This window comes from Erithacus rubecula (genome assembly GCF_903797595.1).
Source record: "Erithacus rubecula genome assembly, chromosome: 3".
Taxonomy (NCBI): Eukaryota; Metazoa; Chordata; class Aves; order Passeriformes; family Muscicapidae; genus Erithacus; species Erithacus rubecula.
The window spans coordinates 132328235-132347741 of NC_136689.1; the positions used below are offsets into that span (position 1 = coordinate 132328235).

The 19507-nt window shown below is 32.9% G+C and overlaps 1 protein-coding gene and 1 long non-coding RNA gene across 4 annotated transcripts in view; one reads left to right on the forward strand and one right to left on the reverse strand.

Moving 5' to 3' along the window:
* Positions 1–3970: 3970 nt before the first annotated feature.
* CSMD3 (CUB and Sushi multiple domains 3) overlaps positions 3971–19507 on the reverse strand; it is a 568112-nt gene continuing 552575 nt past the window's right edge. For all 3 annotated transcript variants that reach the window (XM_079302232.1, XM_079302231.1, XM_079302230.1), the window contains 7 exons: positions 18745–18924; positions 15732–15797; positions 13542–13700; positions 10758–10870; positions 8735–8822; positions 6183–6318; positions 3971–4784 (listed from right to left, as the gene is read on the reverse strand). In XM_079302232.1, coding sequence (XP_079158358.1) covers positions 4625–4784; positions 6183–6318; positions 8735–8822; positions 10758–10870; positions 13542–13700; positions 15732–15797; positions 18745–18924 — 902 coding nt within the window. In that variant the 3' untranslated portion in view covers positions 3971–4624. The remainder of the gene's footprint in view (positions 4785–6182; positions 6319–8734; positions 8823–10757; positions 10871–13541; positions 13701–15731; positions 15798–18744; positions 18925–19507) is intronic.
* The window catches only part of LOC306800288, a 448386-nt gene continuing 433389 nt past the window's right edge, over positions 4511–19507 (forward strand). The window contains exon 1 of the long non-coding RNA XR_013773798.1: positions 4511–4571. This is a non-coding gene — a long non-coding RNA (uncharacterized lncRNA). The remainder of the gene's footprint in view (positions 4572–19507) is intronic.

The window sequence follows — 19507 nt, forward strand, 5'->3', positions numbered from 1 at the left end:
AGATGAATAATTTTTTGATTGTCCTAACTGTCATTTAGGACATCAGTACTTCGTTTCAGACTGTCCCACTGCCTGATCATTTTCTTCATCATCTACTAAGTTCAGAAATTCCAGATGTTCATTTGTTTAATATCTGCGATCACAAAACAATTTTGGAAAATAAATATTCAGAACAGGAATCTTAATACCTAATTGCATTCCTAAGCATTGTATCAAGCTTGCCTCAAGTGATCACTCTTCTAGGTAAGAATAAATTATTTCATAGAGAATGATGGAAAAGGAGGTGAGTACATTTATTTGTTAACCAGTAATACAGATTACTAGAAAACCAACCTAGTGCATCTTTCTCCATCATGTTTTACTGAACTTTTGGCAACCAAATCAAAATTTAAGCACAGAAACACATAGAAATTAAAAGAAGGTTAGGGATTTTGAGAGATGTTATGTAGATTTTCTGCTGTACCATGAAAGGCTAGTAAGACTACAAGCAATGTGTATAAGATGAGCTCTGAAACTTGGCTGAATTTACCATTGCTTAAGTAGTCATCCAGGCTCTTTTTGTAGCTATATCAATCCCCACTGAAAATCTGAAATGATAAAATATTTTCGTAAATGAATCTAACAAAGGCTGTGAGGCTTTAATATGACAAGTTATATAAGACATTTTTTCTCCAAAACTCTGATAATCACATAAATAAAGATGCTGCAAGACATATACACTTAATAGCTTAATGACTTGGCTACAGGCTCATTTTTCTTCCCATTAGCTCCGCATAGGGAGATTTTTAGTCATTAAACAATTTTCTTGACAAGAACGGCTTGTTTTACTTTTGTCAAAGAATTCCTCCAGATTGAGATGTCTGCATCTCAATGGAAGCTCAGTTTCACAAACCAAAGTAAAATATGAGAATTTAGGCTCAATTTTTCTGATGCTTCTGAGAAGTTCTACCAGAACTGCTATTCTAGTGACTGTAGTTGAAACTGCATGATTCTTGGATTCCTGTAATGAACCAGATCAGAGTGTGATCTAATGGCATGTACTGGACAAGATGGGCCAAGACATGCAGATAATGTAGAAATAAAAGGGTCCACTGTTAAAGAATCTTCAAGAAAACTTTAAATCTCAGTCCATAATATTGCACAAGCTTTCCTAATCTCGAAAAGACTCACAGAGTTGCATGACAATTTCTATTCATGCACATTTTCTATGTACTCTGCTTGCTTGAATAATGTAGACAAAGTTGTATCCTCTATTCAGTTACCTTCCCAAGAAAAAACAAAGACAGTGAGTAGACTGTACTAACAAACTCCAGTGAAGCAACCAAAACATGGAATTCCATTTGCCACAGTGAAAACTGACCACGCTGCTACTAGAAAATCAAACAGTTCACACATGATTTATAAGGCAAACATATCAGGAACTACAGCAAAAAAATAAATAAAAAAAGCTCATCCCAAAATCCAACCTCCCACCCCTCCCCCCCCAAAAAAATAAAAATCCACAAACAAACAAACAGCAAACAAAACAAACAAACTAACAAATCAAATGTACAAAACTAAATCAAACAAACTAACCCAACTCCAAATCCATTCCATTACGAATAGGGCATTTTCTATAACAATGAAGTCAGTATAGTCCTTGAAAAGTGCAAACTGGGTATATTAACAAAGCTAATTAACATTATTGTGGAACTAACTTGATATAAGTTTTATTTACTTTTGTATGTTGAAACATATAATGCATAAACAAAAATCATGGAGCTTAACTTCACATTCCAGTTTGGCTACCATTAAACAGGATTTTTTTTTTGTTTTGCAGAGTGAACCAATTTGCTGCAGAACACTACCTCCTCCCCCTCAAAACCATAATCTTCATGCTTTGCACTGAATCTATGCTTCTTTTTCTAATGTGCTTAACAACACAATTTTCAGCAATTTCAACATGGACCTGAATTGATGCTTATATAGAGCATCAAATTCACAAATGAGTTTTAGACCATTCCCCCATGCCCAGGTATTCTATGACAAGCATTTCAGATCAGGATTTGCCATCCATTTTCCATGCTTGCAAGTGAAAAGGGTCATTAAGAGAGAGATTCAATATTATAGTAATATAATTAACATCCCTCCCTACAGTTCAATGTCATTAAAAGGATCACTGGGGGTTTTTAATGCCAGAAAATGTTGTATGCACTGCTACTACCTGCTAATATGTCCTGCACATATGTAGCAAATAATATACAAAGTCTATCTACAATCTTGAAGAATGATAAAGTTTCTATATTACTTTTTTATTTTAATTTTTTTTCCTGTGCTTTCCACTAGGTTGACAATGGTAGGCCTATTTTTCTGTAAAACTGCTTCTTCAAGTAAAACTGAAAATTAATTTTAGCAAATAAATAGCTTTAAACATTGTGCTCATGGATTATTTTTGAAAGTTATCTAGATCTTACAACTTCACCTATAATTTGCAGAAAGCTACAGAAAAATTAACATGATTTTAAGACCCACAAGAATAACAAATGTAAATTCTTAATTTGGTTGTTTTCTCATCTTCCCAACTTCAATAAGTTTAAAGCTCACCTTCCAAAGAAGAGACATAGTTAAAAAAAGCAATTGTCCAGTTTTATTTTGTTTACATTGCACTGAAAATTTACATCATACTTTTACAAATCCTTTTTCATAAAAATATACTTCTTTACAAAAGTGTATGCATTAATATAAGAGGAGTAGCCAGTTGCAGAAGAAACATTTTAAACGATCTCAAATGTATTAACCTTAACATTAATGAATGAATAATAGTTATTGCAGTCATTTGAATAAACAAGAATAAATAACAACCAATGGTATAAAATATAAAACAGCATCCTTTTAGTAGAATACAGTTGACAGATTTGTATGAATAGTCAAAACAAAGTGTTGTAAAATGATTTATAAGAAATTCATCAAACATTATAGAAATCCAAGCAGCAATCCTGGGTACAATGATTTTTGGTAGGCACTCTCTATTACGGTAATAAAAAGGTTATTTTCACAGAATTATTAATGTCTGAAAGGGACAATAACAGATAATTCACACTGGCTAACACACAGCATTTGTGAGTCATGCTATGAATGGAAGACAATGACCTACACCAAATAAATTACTGAGTTCCCACTGAATAATTCTAGTATGAAATAACTTTAGAACAAAAAATTGCATTTCCTTAGAAGTGATTCTGGAATGTCTAAAACTTGTATTTGAGGGCTGTGGAATCTGAATTGTCCCTAAAATTAATGGATTGTCCCTAATAAAATCATGGCTTTATATATATATATATCTATATATATATAGTTTTTTTTTCATTGCACTATGGTAATATATTCAATTTTAAATGAGCTGTAAGGTTTTGTTTCCATAGAGTATGGAATATATAGATAAAATAGATGTGAAAACACAGTATTTCCAAATTAAGCCTTCCTATTGCCTTGTAGATCTGATCCAAAGTTCATTGAAGTCTCTTAGAATCAATTTCAATGGGATCGCGTCATGCTTTGTGCATGCATATTGTCAAAATGCTGAAGGAACAAACAGGTGGGATATGACCTAGTTTTAAGTAACATGGGCTGAAAAATGGACTTCTATTTTTGATACAGGGATTTCATTACTAATATTACTGTAAACTGCACTTTTTAATAGGAAATATTAATTTCTGCTTTAAGTTTTGAAACAAATGTAAAAATGGTCACTTCTGAATGTTCTTCAACATTAAAGGAACATAGTCACATACAAAGCTCAATTCATATTAGATTCTTCGTTGCAAAATTTGTCTAGATATGATTGACAAAAGAAATATATAAACATTACAAATCGTGGATATTGGTAATAAAAATAGAGAAAACAAACTTGACTTGGAACATGAAAATGGAGCAAGATGTAAAGCAGGGAAGAAAGCTCATTTTATAAGGACATGGAATGCAATTACTTTTTCTGTGATATGAAAAGACTAAGTTATACTTGCTGATTTCAAAATACTACATCCTGGATTCAGAAATTCAAGTGTTCTGAGAAAAATAAAATACTTAACTGACTGGAAAAGGAAGAAAAAAATAAAAGATAAAAACTCATGTGAAAGATGTAGCATATGACTGTTAAAGAGAAATCAGTGACCTATTGTCTCCTGTAAGTATAGCTCTTATTTTCTACCTATATCTTTTTTTGTGTTTTAAACCCAGTCCCTCTATTATAGTTTTTATAAAGCACAGAATACTGATAGTGGATGCTCCTCCAATATATGCAAATATGTTTTATGTTTTAGAATAACCTCCTTTTTTAAAAAAGCAAATAAACTGTGAGTAGCACTCATGGAGTGCAGCAAAATTTTTTAAAACTCTCCGTGGCATACACAAAGAAGAATTCTGATCCAGTTTATGAAAAATAAAATAAAATAAAAAAAAACAACTTACAACCCAGACTTGCCTATCATCTCCAGGAAAAGGTGACCCACTAGATCCTGAAAAGTGTGCTTTAATTTTTTTTTTTTTTTTTTTTTTTTTTTTTTTTTTTTTTTTTTTTTTAATCAGTGAACTGTGTGTGCACTGTGTTGTGTGTCAATTTTCAGACTGAAGACAAATCATGACCACATTATACCATTGTGCAAACAGTGTTCAAGTTGGGGTCAAATCGTACTGCTTTCCCTTCCACTGACTTTGCATTTGTGTCATACATGGGGTTTTCAAAAGCAGCTTGTCCATTATTATTTTCATGTACAGAGCATCCTGTGTACTGTGTTTTAGGTGCAGTCCTGTAGAAGAAAGACAGAACATTTGTAACTACAGTTTTCTTCACTGACTTAATATAGTTTAGGAATCAGAGCAGAGTTTAGCTCCCAATTCCAATTCTAGGATCTAAATATGATATCTTGGTTTTTTTTTTTTTTTTACAATATTAATGCTAAGAATTAGTACTGTCTTTATTTGAAGTTCAAGGGCATTATGATTCCTTGAAAATGCTCTTCACTTAGAAACTCAGTTAATAACCATAGAAAAGGCAATTCATCATTATTGTATCCATTATCCAGTTGTTATCCATTCCACTTGGATAATCAGATTATAAGGAGTACAACAAAATCTTTTAAAGACACAGTTATTCCCCAGTCAAATGACTGAGGGCTTTTTTTTCTCCTTTGGAGACTCTGCAATTTTACTAAGAATAAAGTTACAGCTGAAATACCCTCTTTCTCACTGAATAACTCCAAATATCAGAGCTTAAATACTTAAAAGCTTTTGATCTATATTGCTATACAAAATGCATACTATATGATAAGTCATCAATATAAAAAGCCAAGACCAGTGCTTACAGCATACAGCTAACAGCAAATACATAAAAAATTATATGGGCAATTTTTCATATGCTGGAGCAGTTGAACACAAGTAGTATAATTAAAAATGATGGTACATGTTTTAAACTAATGTTATCCTGAAACGTATATTACTAGTATTATTGTCAGACTATCAGATGCAAATCACCATTTTGGCAGTTATTATTCAATTAATTGTCTTGGCATTAAAGTGATTAAGATTTCTTGAGTCATCAAATGCTTTAAAGTTGCAGGACAAGCTAACTGCATCCAAAGCATTAATACTGGTCTCAACAACATGAAAAAACTGTTGAACTTAGACTGATGAAACTGAAAAGACTGGTGGCTATTTAATGTAATTGCATATGAACTAATAATTTCAGATGCAGAAACAGTTTCACAATGAAATCTCTTGATTACATAATGTTTGCATATATTTGTATGCAAATAAACTGGTCAGGCATTAATATAAATTACCCAGGAAATTACTTGATTCTGTCACATGAAGAAAAGAATAAAGGCAATTAATTATCAATACACACAAAATCTACCAATTATATTATTCAGCATATGCCAATAATTTACAGCATCTATTTTATCATTAAGAGATAAATTTATAAAATTTTAAATAGGTAAATGAAAGTACAGTGCTGTATAATAAACTTAACCCTTATTAATTATACCAGATCTTAATAGATGTAGGGAGAACTGTCTATATGCATATTTTGCAAAACCTTTGTTGTTTTACAGAAAACTTTATTTACACTAGCAAAAAATGAAGACAAAAAAAATCACCAACACTTGGATAAATAGAGGAATTCTGTATATATAATTCGTACTTACCTTTGTTTATAAAGATAAAAGCCAAAACCAGCAAATATAAGGGCAAAGAAAGGCACAAGGATAGCAATGGCCACTGAACTACTATTTGTACCATGTGGTTGATTAGAAGAATTTGAACCCTCAGACATGTTAAGACCTAAAAAAACAATAAGAAAAAACAAGTGATATTGTAAACGTGTCTATTATCAGCAGCACATACTATTCCACAACCTTTGGAATTCAATAACACCTTGTTACTAGGTCATCATCATTTGTTCTGCTGCATACATACATCTGTATGTTGAAGCCACGTGGAATTTTAATACATACCATATTCTGATTAATATGTGGATGCCACATGTTGGCAGAGCATTACACCTACTCTGGTACAGTAAATATCTTACAGTATAATTCTGCGTGGCATTCAACTTTTGTACATAGTGAAAACACATTGCTGTACTGTGATACAAAAAGTCAAATTTATAATAATGTATATGTTAGATTGGTTATATTACTGATTCTATTTGTATATTTACGTAATTAATAAATACTACGTATGTAAAACCCAAACATACTGTCCAGGAAAAGGTCAATCACCTGAAAAGGCCAATTGAAAACTCATTACTTCCACAGGTGCTACTATTGATACACAGAGTGAAAAAGACAGGAACAATTTTGAATAGCTAAAGCCAGATATTGATGAAGAAATAGAAATATCATCTCCTGCATGGCTGAAGAATGTATTATCTACATTATCTACACAGACAAGTTGTAGCCCTATTAAATGTGAAGAAAGATTATAACAATGACCCAGACACTATAAAATAAATTCTTTATAGAAAGAGTGTTTGGGATGGGAATGGCCTGCCCAAGGAAGTGGTGGAGTCACCGACCCTGGAGGAGTTTAAAGAAAGATGGGATGTGGCACTCAGGGCCACGGCTTAGCTGATAAGGTGATGCTAGGTCACAGTTTGGACTTGATGATCTCCAAGGTCTTTTCCAAATGAGTTGATTCTGTGATTCCCTAATGCATCTTCAAAGTTAATTTTCAAGATTTCAACTGGCTCTTTTATTAATTGCTTAGGTCATAGTGTTTTCTGACTTTCTTGAACATATAAGACAATATAGAGAAAATTTAAAAAAAACCAAAAAAAACCACCAACATAAAATAGACCCCAAACAACCATCCATGGCTGAGACCCAAACAACCAGCCACGTGAGGAAAACTGTGTGGGAACAAAAATCAAAATATTTTATTTCAGAGAAGCTAATTTTGAGGTTGTGTGCATGAAATAACAAAGTGGTAAGCATGCTAAACAAAATCTGTTCAAAGATTGTGAATCTCTTTGTAGAAATATTATTGACTCTATTAGCTACAATTAAATCTTACAGGATTTGACTCTGAATCATTCTTTTCCTCTAACCTATACCCCAATAAAAATTACCTTCAATATGTTATGGAAAAGAAACCTAAACCTATAATCCAAAAATCAAATGAAGAAATATTATTTTTTGTAATCTATCTAAATAATTTTCCAAGGAAGTTATGTTTTAGTTTTTTCTAGCTGACTTTTAAATATTTTTAAGAAGTTAATAAAAGGAAATTATTCTTATAAAACTTCTTATATTAATTTAAAGAAAAAAAATGATAAAGATATTTCTAAAAATTCTTGCAAAGTAAATTGCATATGGAATTAAAGTGAAAAGCAAGATCAGTATATTTTACTGTGAATTAGAACTGTGAAAGGAGAAAGATTTGACTTCTTTCCAAGAATTAAAGAATTTCCTGATTTTACTGAAGAAAAATAAGAATGGACAATACTTCGTGGCTGAAAGAACATAATCCTCCATCCACATATAGAAATTTTACCAGAAAGTAAGAACTCTATCTAAACATCCATTAGTCAAAAATAAGTCCTCTTCTAAGACATTCCCAATAGTATTTTATCATTTAAAATTCAGTATAACTAAATTCACTTTCTCATGGAAGGAGAAATATCACAGTTTTTAAGACAACACTAGAAAAGGAGATGAAATTCGTTTCTTAAATAGCACAACAGAATGTTGTCATCAGAGTTCTGTTAGCAAAGTTTTCTAAGCATAGAAACAATAAGTTAATTTTTAGGAAATAAAATCTTTAAAAAGTAAGACTTTTTTCTTCCTAAAAGTAATACAATAAAAAAATATTTAGTAGTTTCCCTCTTCTAACAAATGTTTAAGTGAAATAGTGTTTCAGTATCATAAGAAAAAATCAGTTTATCAAAGCATTCTGTAACATGAGTTTTCTAGATAGGTATTAATATATGAAACTAAATGAATTTTATACATAATTGGACAAAGAAATTGCTCAAAATATTACAAATGAATATGTATATTAAGCAGTAGATTGCAAGTCATCTATGTGCCCTTACAACTTGTTTGTAACAACCACTTAAATGACAGTTTAAAAATATTCTCAGTATTCTATAAAATGTCAATTCTGTTAACATCCTGCAGATATTCTCATACTAATACATATAATAAAACTGAATATGGAACAATGAACTAGCAAATAATTAGAACTTGTTGAATACCTATTCTTTGAAGCCCAAATTGTCCATAATCTTTACCCTGGATGAATCCTTGAAAAACATATGTTGCTCCATCAGGTTCAGCCGAAACCTGTAAAAAAAAGTACTTTGAATTAAATGGGGAAAATTTTGTTGCAAGTTACATGTGTCTGTTTGAAAGGGAGCTATTCTATTCTCTGTCCTAAGATGCTTGACAGATAGCTGTTATTTCCCATTATAAACACCCTTTTTTTTCTAGGAAATTTAAGAAAGGACTGTTATAGGCACAACGCAGACTTGATGTTTTATGGTCACACCTTGTACTATCTTTAACTGCATTTTTTAAAACTACTAAGAACTAAAGTTTCTGGTAGTTCAAATGTCAGTATTTCTAATATTTTATATACTTCATAATTTTCTGTTTTGTTTAAGAAGTAGAGTGAAAAAGTTATACTGTATATAATCCTAAGGATGCAAGTATTGAGGTTTTAATAGCTAGTTTTAAACTAAATAAAAATGAATTCAAATTGATTGAAAGTTCTTTTGATTTTTCTCAGTGTCTATGCCAGTAAGAACTTAATTATACAGTCATAGACAGAAAAATATTGAATAAGGCTTTGGTACAAAGGCATAATATGCAAATATTAAGTAAAAGACTTGTGGGAGGGAGGGGATGGTTGTGACCCTATGATTATCTCTCCTGTTACAGTAAGTACAGTCTAGAGTACTGTACACAACTTGACAGATACTTGCTTCCAAGAATAGTTATTAGGTTCAAATTCAATGTTTTCTAGATAGGCTCCTTCAAGCTTTTCCCTTAAGCTTCCCTTTCTCAAGACACAGTATATCTTCAGAAGTGATCTGAAGTTATGTTTTCACTGAAGGCAGGTACCTTTCTTATGTGATTTTTTTTGGGGGGGGGAGGAGGGGGAGGGGTAAAGCAGCCTCTTTTTGCTATTCCAAGACTCATAGAAAAAAAAAGATCAAATAAGAACAGTATGCAAATAGCATATGGAATTTAGGAAGTATACTGTCTACTTTTGTATATTTAGAAATCTGAAAGTAAATTCTTTGCTTTTGCTACCTCAGGAGAATGTTCATGAAGCCTAAAGTTTGTACAAGACAAGAGAGATTAGCCTTTTTACTAGTACATTTATTGCTTAATGAGTTTGGTTTAAGGTTTTCATTCTGCACCTTTAAAAAAAAATATTATTCAACCAGTGCCACTTGTTATAAAAATATAAATTTTTGTGTACAATTCAATGTACATGTGGCATGTGCACACATAGTGGTGTCTCTGAAGTGCTTAACCAAAAGGTGAAACATAAGAAAACAGACAAATTCCTTAAAGAAATCAGATGGTGTAATAAGAATGTATGAGTGTTTATCCTCATCCAAATAATTTTAGGCTCTTTATTTTCCAAAAAGTCTACTTTTTTCTCTATCTATTTTTGGAAAGCATTTCCTTTTCATGGTTTAATCACATCCCAGAAACCTGGCTAACCTAACTCTCTCCTTTTCCTCTCCTCCTCTAAGTTTTGTGCTCTCTTCCTCTCTGTTTTGAAAAATAAATTCAGACCCAGAACCCCAAAGAGCCTAATGCTAAATTGGTCTAATCTCTTTTGTTTTCCACATACATGTGACAGTTCATCCTTTTCAAAGTATTTCTAAAAAATCACCAAAAAGTAAAACATAGGTGCTAATATAAGGACATAAGTGGTTATTGTATTAATAGAATATAATATTATTATGAAATAGTTTTATGTTTAATAATGATAAAATTTCTAAATATATTGGACTAGAGACCTAAGAGAAAGGCTTCTGTACTAACATGCATTGTAATTTTGCCTACACTCTATGTCTGTTCCTGTATTTTTACTCAGACTGGTCTCCTGCATTTCACAAAAAATATTTCATGTAATTTAATGAACAAGCCTTGTTAAAAAGATTCCACTTGATATATCTCAGGATTTTTTTGATGTAAAACCCAGCATGATTTCAATTATACAAAAAAATTCCATCTCTTTTGTAGCAGAAATATACTCACAAAACCATCCATAGCCCATTTTTCCTCTTTCAACTTGCTTGCAGATGTATGGGAGGGTGCTTTAATGAGATATATGTGGAGCATTAGCCGAGCTTCCTGGCTTTTATACACTCCTGTAGGATACAGTTTTAAAAATTCATATTTGTGTTGACTAGAAAAATAATGTCATCTTTGAGAATAGAGACATCATCACTTGTCTTAAAGAGGAAAAGCAGGAAGAATAGGTACCAACTGACAACACTCTGTGTTTATAAAGATGCACTCAATTTTGAAATTATTTCAATAATCATAAATTATTTCAATAACAATATGATAACAATAGAAACAGTTTCTAGCTTAGCCTGTAGAAAGGAGAGAAGGGAAATCCCATACACACAACTGTAACTTCAAGCCTTAGGCAGAACACTGACAGAAATCTGATTTGAAATGGAAAACATTGTTCTGAATCAGGAAGAGTGTATTTACTTTCAATATATATAATTTATCCATTACATAGAAAATGTGATAATAGGAACATCTACACACAAATTCTATTCCAAAAGCTGCTGCTACATTTAAAAAAAAAGTTTAAAATATTTTTTAAATTGGATTGTTTTTCATCAGTTAGTTCAGTCAGTTATGAAACATTTTCTTCCATAGAATGAGAAGACTTGTATGCAAATTTATTTACTTTGTAGAGATAATTATTGACTTGTACTTGTTCCTGCAGAATAATTATTTAGAACCCAAATACCATTATTTGTTAATTTGGAAATGAAAATAAATACCACAATATATTTAGTGATTTCATCTTCCATGGGCTATGATTCCTAATTCATGTTTCTTGTGCCCAGGCCTAAATTGAAAAAACCAAAAGTCTTCTCCATATTAAGGATTGGTGACTGCCCTATAGGAGGTATCATTACATATAAATAATCTCTGAGCTAATGAGAAGACTTATTTTCTTGTTAACACTGCACCGAGCTCAAACGAATGAACCTTGGCAAGATGGGTTTACTCTATGTGTAATTACAGCAAGGGCAGGTGTCAAAATAAAAAGAAGTCAAAATAGATGCATCAAATGATGGAATGTAAAACAGTAAATTATGCAGGAGGAGGGAACATTTAAGAAAACCACAAACTGAGTATAGGTGATTTCAGCTTCCTTGTACGTAAATGAATTTTTTGATTGGTTCCTATTTCCCTGGCCCTAAGATACCTTTTCAGTACATAAGATCTTAGTGCTCTATCTGTACAAGAGGGGAAAAAAATAAATTAGTTGATGACTTATGTAATTCCTGTGCATAGAGTGGAAAAGGGCACTTGGAATCACATTTGTTTAATAGAAGGAATCTTTTATTTGGAGGAGGAGTGTTTTGAGTGAGAAAACACTGTTTACTTTTCTAATTCTAAAAATGCAAAATGCCACATCTGTTCTTAATGTTGTCACAGAAATTACATGGATGAAATTAATAAAATAGAAAAAATTTGCACACAGCCAAGAAAAACATTGTTATCATCAGAAAACCTTCAGTCCACTCTCAAGCATGATTCATCAAAGGACACCATGAAATAACAGATATACCTAGTGATAAAAATTCACCACTCTACTCAGTGCTGGGAAATAAGGTCTCAGCAGAAACGCAGGTTCTGTGGCTCTGTGGCTCACTGCATCCTTCCTGACCACCCCTCTCAGCAATAGGAGATAAGGCCCAGCCAAACAGGTTTATGAAAAGCAGATCTTGCCTGACTGATCTGGGATCCTTCTTTAGAAAGGTGATTCAGTGAATGCAGGAAAGGCTGTGGATGTGTTCTCACTGTTCTTTAGTAAAGTTCTTTAATAAAGTGTTGATTAGTGTTATATTCAGTTGGTGGCCAGTCACAGCTGGTGTTCCCCAGCGCTCAACGCTGTGGCCAGTCCTGTTTAGAATCTTTATCAAAATAAATATTCTTATTCTGGATAAGGTACCCTCAGTCAGTTTGCAGATGACACCAAGGAGTGTTGTGTTGGAGGGTAGGAAGGCTCTGCAGAGGAGAGCCTGAGGAAATCTCTACAACTACCCAAAACCAAGTGGAAGCAAGGTGCCTTTTGGTTCTTTGCTCAAGCAGCAAATAGTCAGATGAAAAGAAATGGCTTCAAGTTTTGCCAGGAGAAGTTTAGATCAGGTCTTATGAAAAAATTCATCACTGAAAGGGTTGTCTGGCATTGGAACAGGCTGTCCAGGGAAGCAGTGGATCACCATCATGTGGCACTTCCAGAGACATGGTTCAGTGGTGGATTTGGCAGCATTAGGTTAACTTGGTTATCTTAGAAGTCTTTTTAAACCTAAACAATTCTATAATTCCAGCTTTTTTTTCTTACTTAGAAAATCTAACAAGTAGTTTCTTTCCTTGTTCATTAGGTATCTCTGACTTCTACGTCAACATTTGTAAATCTCATCATATTCATTATTAGTCATTAGGCTACTGTGAGGAAGTTTTGTAATTCAGAAAATCTCAGGAACAGTACTTGAAGTTTATTTAAAATGTTTAGAAGATAAACGTGATAATTAATACAATTCTTTCACTCCTTATTGACTATTTACTTCAAATAAAGCAAAAACCTGTAAAAGTTAAAAAAAAAAAAAAAAAAAAAGGGGAAGGAAAGAAGTGGAAAAATTCCTGCATTTGAAAAGAAACTGAAATGCAATGAAAATTTATTTGATAAGATAATAAAATTTAGGTTATGCAGAAAGTTACAGGAAACCAATGTATGTAAGAGAAAGCTGAAAGATAAAAAGAAAATTTTCTTTCCTTAGCCCATACCTGATAGCAGCAATTCCATATTGCTGTTTGTAAGTGTTGCATTCACTCTTCCTGAAGTTGCATTGAAACTGGTGACTGTCAAGGTCATGGGTTGTTTCTTGCTTTTGTAATTGTAAGATCCTTTCCATATATAATTTTGGGCAAATACATCATCAGGAACTATACAGACGAAAATGTTTCAATACATTTTGCAATATTTAGTACTTGAAAAGTCAAATAATCAACAAAATGTATTATAAATATTAGCATTTTTTTTACTCTTTATAAATCTACTAGGTGTGATTTTCAGATATAAAACATAGAAATCTGGCATGAACTTTTATGAAAAATGCATTTTCAATGAAGAACACAACCACAACTACATCTAAATATGGATCTGTCCCAGAGTTAATCAGTTTCACAAATTCTAAAATCTTTAGCCAGAAGATCATTTTCCTGTCACTGTAGAATCTTTTCTATGCCAGCACAGACAGCTGAGACATATGGTGAGCATTAAATTTTGCAGAAATTATTATCTATTTAGATACCAAAATTTTCCTAAGCATTTTCTTCAAATGATATGAAATATTATAAGCCTTTTCTTTATTAACTAGTCAATTTTTCTAATGAAAAAATGTATAAGAAATTTTGTCTTGTCTTCAAATGCTTGAAAACCTTAAGGGCTTCATCAGGAAAAAAGAAAAAATTCTCTAATTTAAAATTTAAAACAGAGCATAGTCTGCCAGGGAATAAATATGCTAGATTTATACCCTCACATTTAATACTTATAATTAGCAATCTGAAAAATGATTAATTTAAGTAATATTATTTCAGCAACAAAAACCCCCACCAAAACAAGAAAAAATTACCTGTGATGTAAAAACTGATACATTCAAATCTTTAAAATCTGAACATGAAGCATCTTTCAAGCAATTAAATTAAAAGTGATTTAGAATGGGTTTGCTACACTTTCCAAGGTAGTGTATCAAAGTCATCCCTGTAAAAATCACTATTTAAAATCAGAACTTTCACATTATTTAAAGTATTCACACTGAACTTAAAGCTCTGTGTTCATGTGTGCACCGGCATCTCATGTCAAAGAAGCAAAGAAGAATGTTTGCTCTTTTCTCTCTCAGGATACCCCTCAATCCAAGACTGGGGCACATTGGAATACCCAGAGTTTTCCTTCATCATTTATTTTATGCAACACAAAGACAGGTCTTTGCCATGAAGGGTGAAGGAGCTTACCTAGCTTTTCTGTCTCTGCACGTATATGTATATTTGTGTATGTTTCTTGAAAAAACGTGTAGATACTGGACATGCAAGCAAGGAAATTGCATAGTGGAAATGCTCTGATGCTGCTGATTTGTAATCTGCCTGATATATGTTTTCCTGATCTTTGAGTGCTGTATTGGCAGTTAATTGGGATTGCACTAAATTAATGAAAATTTTCTGAATTATAAACTTGACGTCTACTGTTCAGCAGCACATCATTGAAAAACACTGCTTTGAACTAGTACACAAAATGTTAAAAACAAAAGCCCCCAAATCCTCATATACTAAAGTACTACTTTTAAATCTTATTCATTATCATTAGAAATTAAATAGGTTTATTATAGCCAAAGGTGAAGTTTAGTTAAGGAGACTGCTCTTTTCAAAAAAATCTCTTCAGTGGACAGAGTTTCTCTTATCAGGACATCCAAATATGATCTTCAGCAAATCTGTTAAGACTGGAGACTTTAGCCAGAATTCAAGAAATTTCCTCGTCTCAGCTAAAATTAACTTTTTCCCTAAAGGCTAAATTCAAGGCTGATACTAAGTATCTAGGTATAGTAATCTAAATTTGTGATACATAAAAAAGTGCAGAATTTAAGAAAACTGCAAAGCATCTTCAAATTATTTCAAGGTGAGTAGTACAGTTTCCAAATAGGTAAATTGCATAGAACCTTATGTGTAAGGAACACAGTGATTTCAGTGAAAACAATAAAACTCTCATTACATAACAGAAATTGTATATAGATATATATTATACCATATGGTAGATGGACTTCCAAATTAGGGAATAATTTAATTATCTTTTCCCCCTTGTTAATCTTATGACTATAATATCCTTTATACATTCTAAACCATTTAGTGCAATCTCAGTAAACTGATCCTCATTGGTTTTTATATAGCAATGGTTTAAAACAGTATAAACCTTGGAGTACTTACCACTTAGTTTGGGACTTGGTGTTCCCAATGCTGGTCTGGGATCCTTCACTAATATTTTAGAACCAGCTGTTAGAGAGAACAAGTCATATAAAAATAAATCAGTAGCAAAAGAAACAAAGAAACTCATTTTCATAATGGAATTTATTTGTTAAAAAGCATATAGGGTGATATTTGAAACTCAGATGTGAATGAGATTTCAGTTGGCATCAAACCTTAGTATCACAGGAGCACTTGCACACAAATTTCTTCTGTTCCCCATGCCCTCCTAAATCGGGAATCTGGATGCTATTGAGACAGTTTCAGCAGCCAAACAGTGCAGAGTTTTACTTCAGAATCCATGTTTCAGAGTTTACAATCCTGGATCATGCAACTAATATGTGAGATGCCTTCTAATATAGCATCTAATCCTGGCTATGTCACCTGGATTAGGAACAGTGAACAGTGTATTGACTGCAATAAGACCAAAAAGTGAAGACACACATAACAAAAGGAGTTTGAAATAATTTCTCTCCATGATTTAACTATCTTCAATTGTACTGAGTGAGACATCTTGTGTTCGAGACTGAAAACCCATGGGTGCTGCCTTAATCTCTTAATATTGAAGGAGAAGGTCCCTGATTCTTGAAAGCAAAGTAACAGAAAGAAACAAACAAAAGAGGCTCTCCACAGTATCTCCAACTGCTCAGGTGATATGAGAACTGGAAGTTGGATAATGTAATTTCTTCTGTGCTCAGTGCATGAACTCCCCCACTACTGAAGATGATGATCTAAATGTACTAGGACATTATAATTTCCTGGAGATCATGCTATTTTATTTTGAAGAAACTAATTAAGATTCACTGGAACATAAAGAAGGCAAATAATTCTCTCTCCTACTATAAAATGCTCCCATGTAGCACTAGACTCAATTCCTTGCTCCAACTGTGATTTCAGTGTTTTGCATTTTGAGTCTTGGCTTTGAACCCGGGTCTTTTTTCTCCAATCTATGTTCTAAAAAATACACAAGAAAAGAAACTACCTTCTTCCTGAGCTGAGTATTCTTCTGCATAAAGAGAAAACTTTTTTGAGGACTGAGAATATTTTCATGGAAAATAAATTTCAGCTTTTTCAAAAGATCTTTTCTTTTCATGTATGTTAAAACTGTAAAGAAGCAAGGGCAGGGGTTGAAATGAAACCTAAGGTTTTTATTGACTATTACTACTGATTTATTAACACCTATTTCCTATCTGTTTTGAAAGAAACTTATTGAGCTTCCCTGTACATTGTTGACGTGGAGGACATGGTTCTACAGCACGTGCTTTCTGACTACATTAAGTGCAGGTTAGAAATATCTGGATCACATTTTCCATTGGGCTTTAGCATAAAAAGATGATTGCCCTGTCAAGTTGAATAAATTTCTAGTCAAGTTCACAACTGAAACTTGAAACACAAAATAAAACTTAAATACAAATATTAGATACAAATCCAAAACAAAAACTAGTTAACTATGAATTTTAAGTTTCTAGGTCCAGGTAGTTGAATAGGACTTTCAAGATTTCAATTTTGCATTTAAAGGATCAAATTCTAATTTAATTTCCCTACACACCCCTTTACAGCTCCCTGCTTCAAACATTTTATTCCTTTTCATCCATTTCCAAGTTGTTTTTGTGAAGTTAACAATAAGAGGTGAACAACTTTTTTCAACAGCAGCAGCAGCAGCAAATTCTTGAGTCAAAATACAATCTATGAATCACATTTGGCCTGCCACAATACTTTTCAACTACTTAACAAGTCATAAGCTTCCTGGCTGCTAGATTTCTAGCACTTTCCCAAAGCACTGCTTTATTTTCCCCCAGCACTTGCCTGGCATGCAATTCCAGGACACCTGTTTTTTAGTAATACAAACTATTCATTTCCTATTTCCCTTCCAAGTAGCAGTGTTTGGCTACAAAGCCTCTGAATGCCTCGGTAAGAGCCCTGGGGATAATCACATCTGAAACATTAGGCAACAGTAATCTTAAAAGGCCTTTAATTATTCAGGAAATAAAATTCCAAACAGTTCCTACACTTGAGTATATTCCTTATCTCACATGAAAACCACCTTTCTCACCATGACTTGGCTATGATGTTTTTCATGTCCTACTGTGACAAACTGTGTAGTAAAAATTAGACACAAAATTAAAGGTTGAAACAACAAGGACAAAGTAGATACATTTTGTTTTCTAGTAGTATACAGTTCCTTACATAAAAATATAAAATAATAATAAACCCCATGGATTAATTTCACACAGTGATTCACACATCTTCTTGGACTTTAGGCATCTTTCTCAAATATTACTACAGAATTATTCAGTCATTTAGGTTGGAAAAGACGTTAGATTCCAATAGCTAACCTAACACTATCAAGACCTCCACTACATTATGGTTCTAAATCCAACATCTACACATCTACACATATACCTCCACCACTTGCCCAGGCAGCCTGTTCCAGTGCTTGACAACTTTTTCTAATTTTTCCTAAAAATTTTTTGTAATGTCCAACCTAAGCCTTGCCTGGTGCATCTTTAGGCCTCTTTCTCTCAGCACTTGTTAATTTGAAGAAAAGACCAAGACTCACCTTGCTACAACCTGTTTTCAGGTAGTTATAGAGAGCAATAAAGTCTCCCCTCAGCATCCTTTTCTCCAGGATAAAGACCCCCAGCTTCACTAACCTCTCCTCATAAGCCTTGTGCTGAAAACCTTTCACCAGCTTCATTTCTCTTCTTTGGGACCAGTCCAGTACCTCAATATCTTTCTAGGAGTAAGGGTTCCAAAACTGCACATGCTATTCAAGGTGTGATCTCACCAGTGCCAAGCACTGAGTGACCACTAAGCAGGTCCCTTTGTTATAGCAGGAGATTTGGCTCATCAAGCAGGACCTGCCTTTCATAAAAACATGCTGATCCAAACATTGGTGTGCATGTGCCAACTGCAAGCAAAGAAAAGCACTGAAATATGACAGATGGCAGATGCAGTGGGAAACAAAAGGGCTTACCTTCACAAACTGGAACCTTCCCAGTCCATGTGCCATCAGACCTACAGGCTCTGTGCTCTGATCCTCCTGCCAAGAAGAAGCCAGGCTGACAAGTGTAAATCAATGTATAACCAAGTGATGGAAGATCCATTCCTGCAACATTAGCATGACTTGGTGTTTCTGGTTGTTTACAGCTGTGAGCTACAAAGAAAATATAAAATATCCTTCTGTCAAAATGATGAAAATATTTCTGAAAAGATAATATATGCCCATTTTGACAGTTAGCAAAGTGAAAAATCAATAGAAATTACATATTAATATATTTTAATTCACATTATAAATTACTAGATAATCTATAAAATATCACCACAAGTCTGTAAATACACTCTTAAACATGGACCTTTCAATTCCAAAGGACCAAGAACAGACTTAAATGCACTCGCATGAACAAATTTATTTGTCTGCATATGAGAACAGAAACAGCGCACATCATACCAGACGTAAAATCAAGCATGACTTCTATCACATATGATATCTATGCAGCACTGTATAACAGTAAGCAAATGGTCAGTTGGAAAACACTGTGAAAGATCAAGGAGAAATTAAAAGTAAGTTGCAAATATCAGAAAAATTAAATTACCATTTCTAATGTCATATGAAGACTCTTATATATTTAACAATCACCAGAATGTGGGATTTATGTGTTATCTCAAAGACAGCATACCTCCAAGAGCAGAGTTCACCTTTCAACACACTGAGCTACTGATTTGCTGTTTGCCTAAGA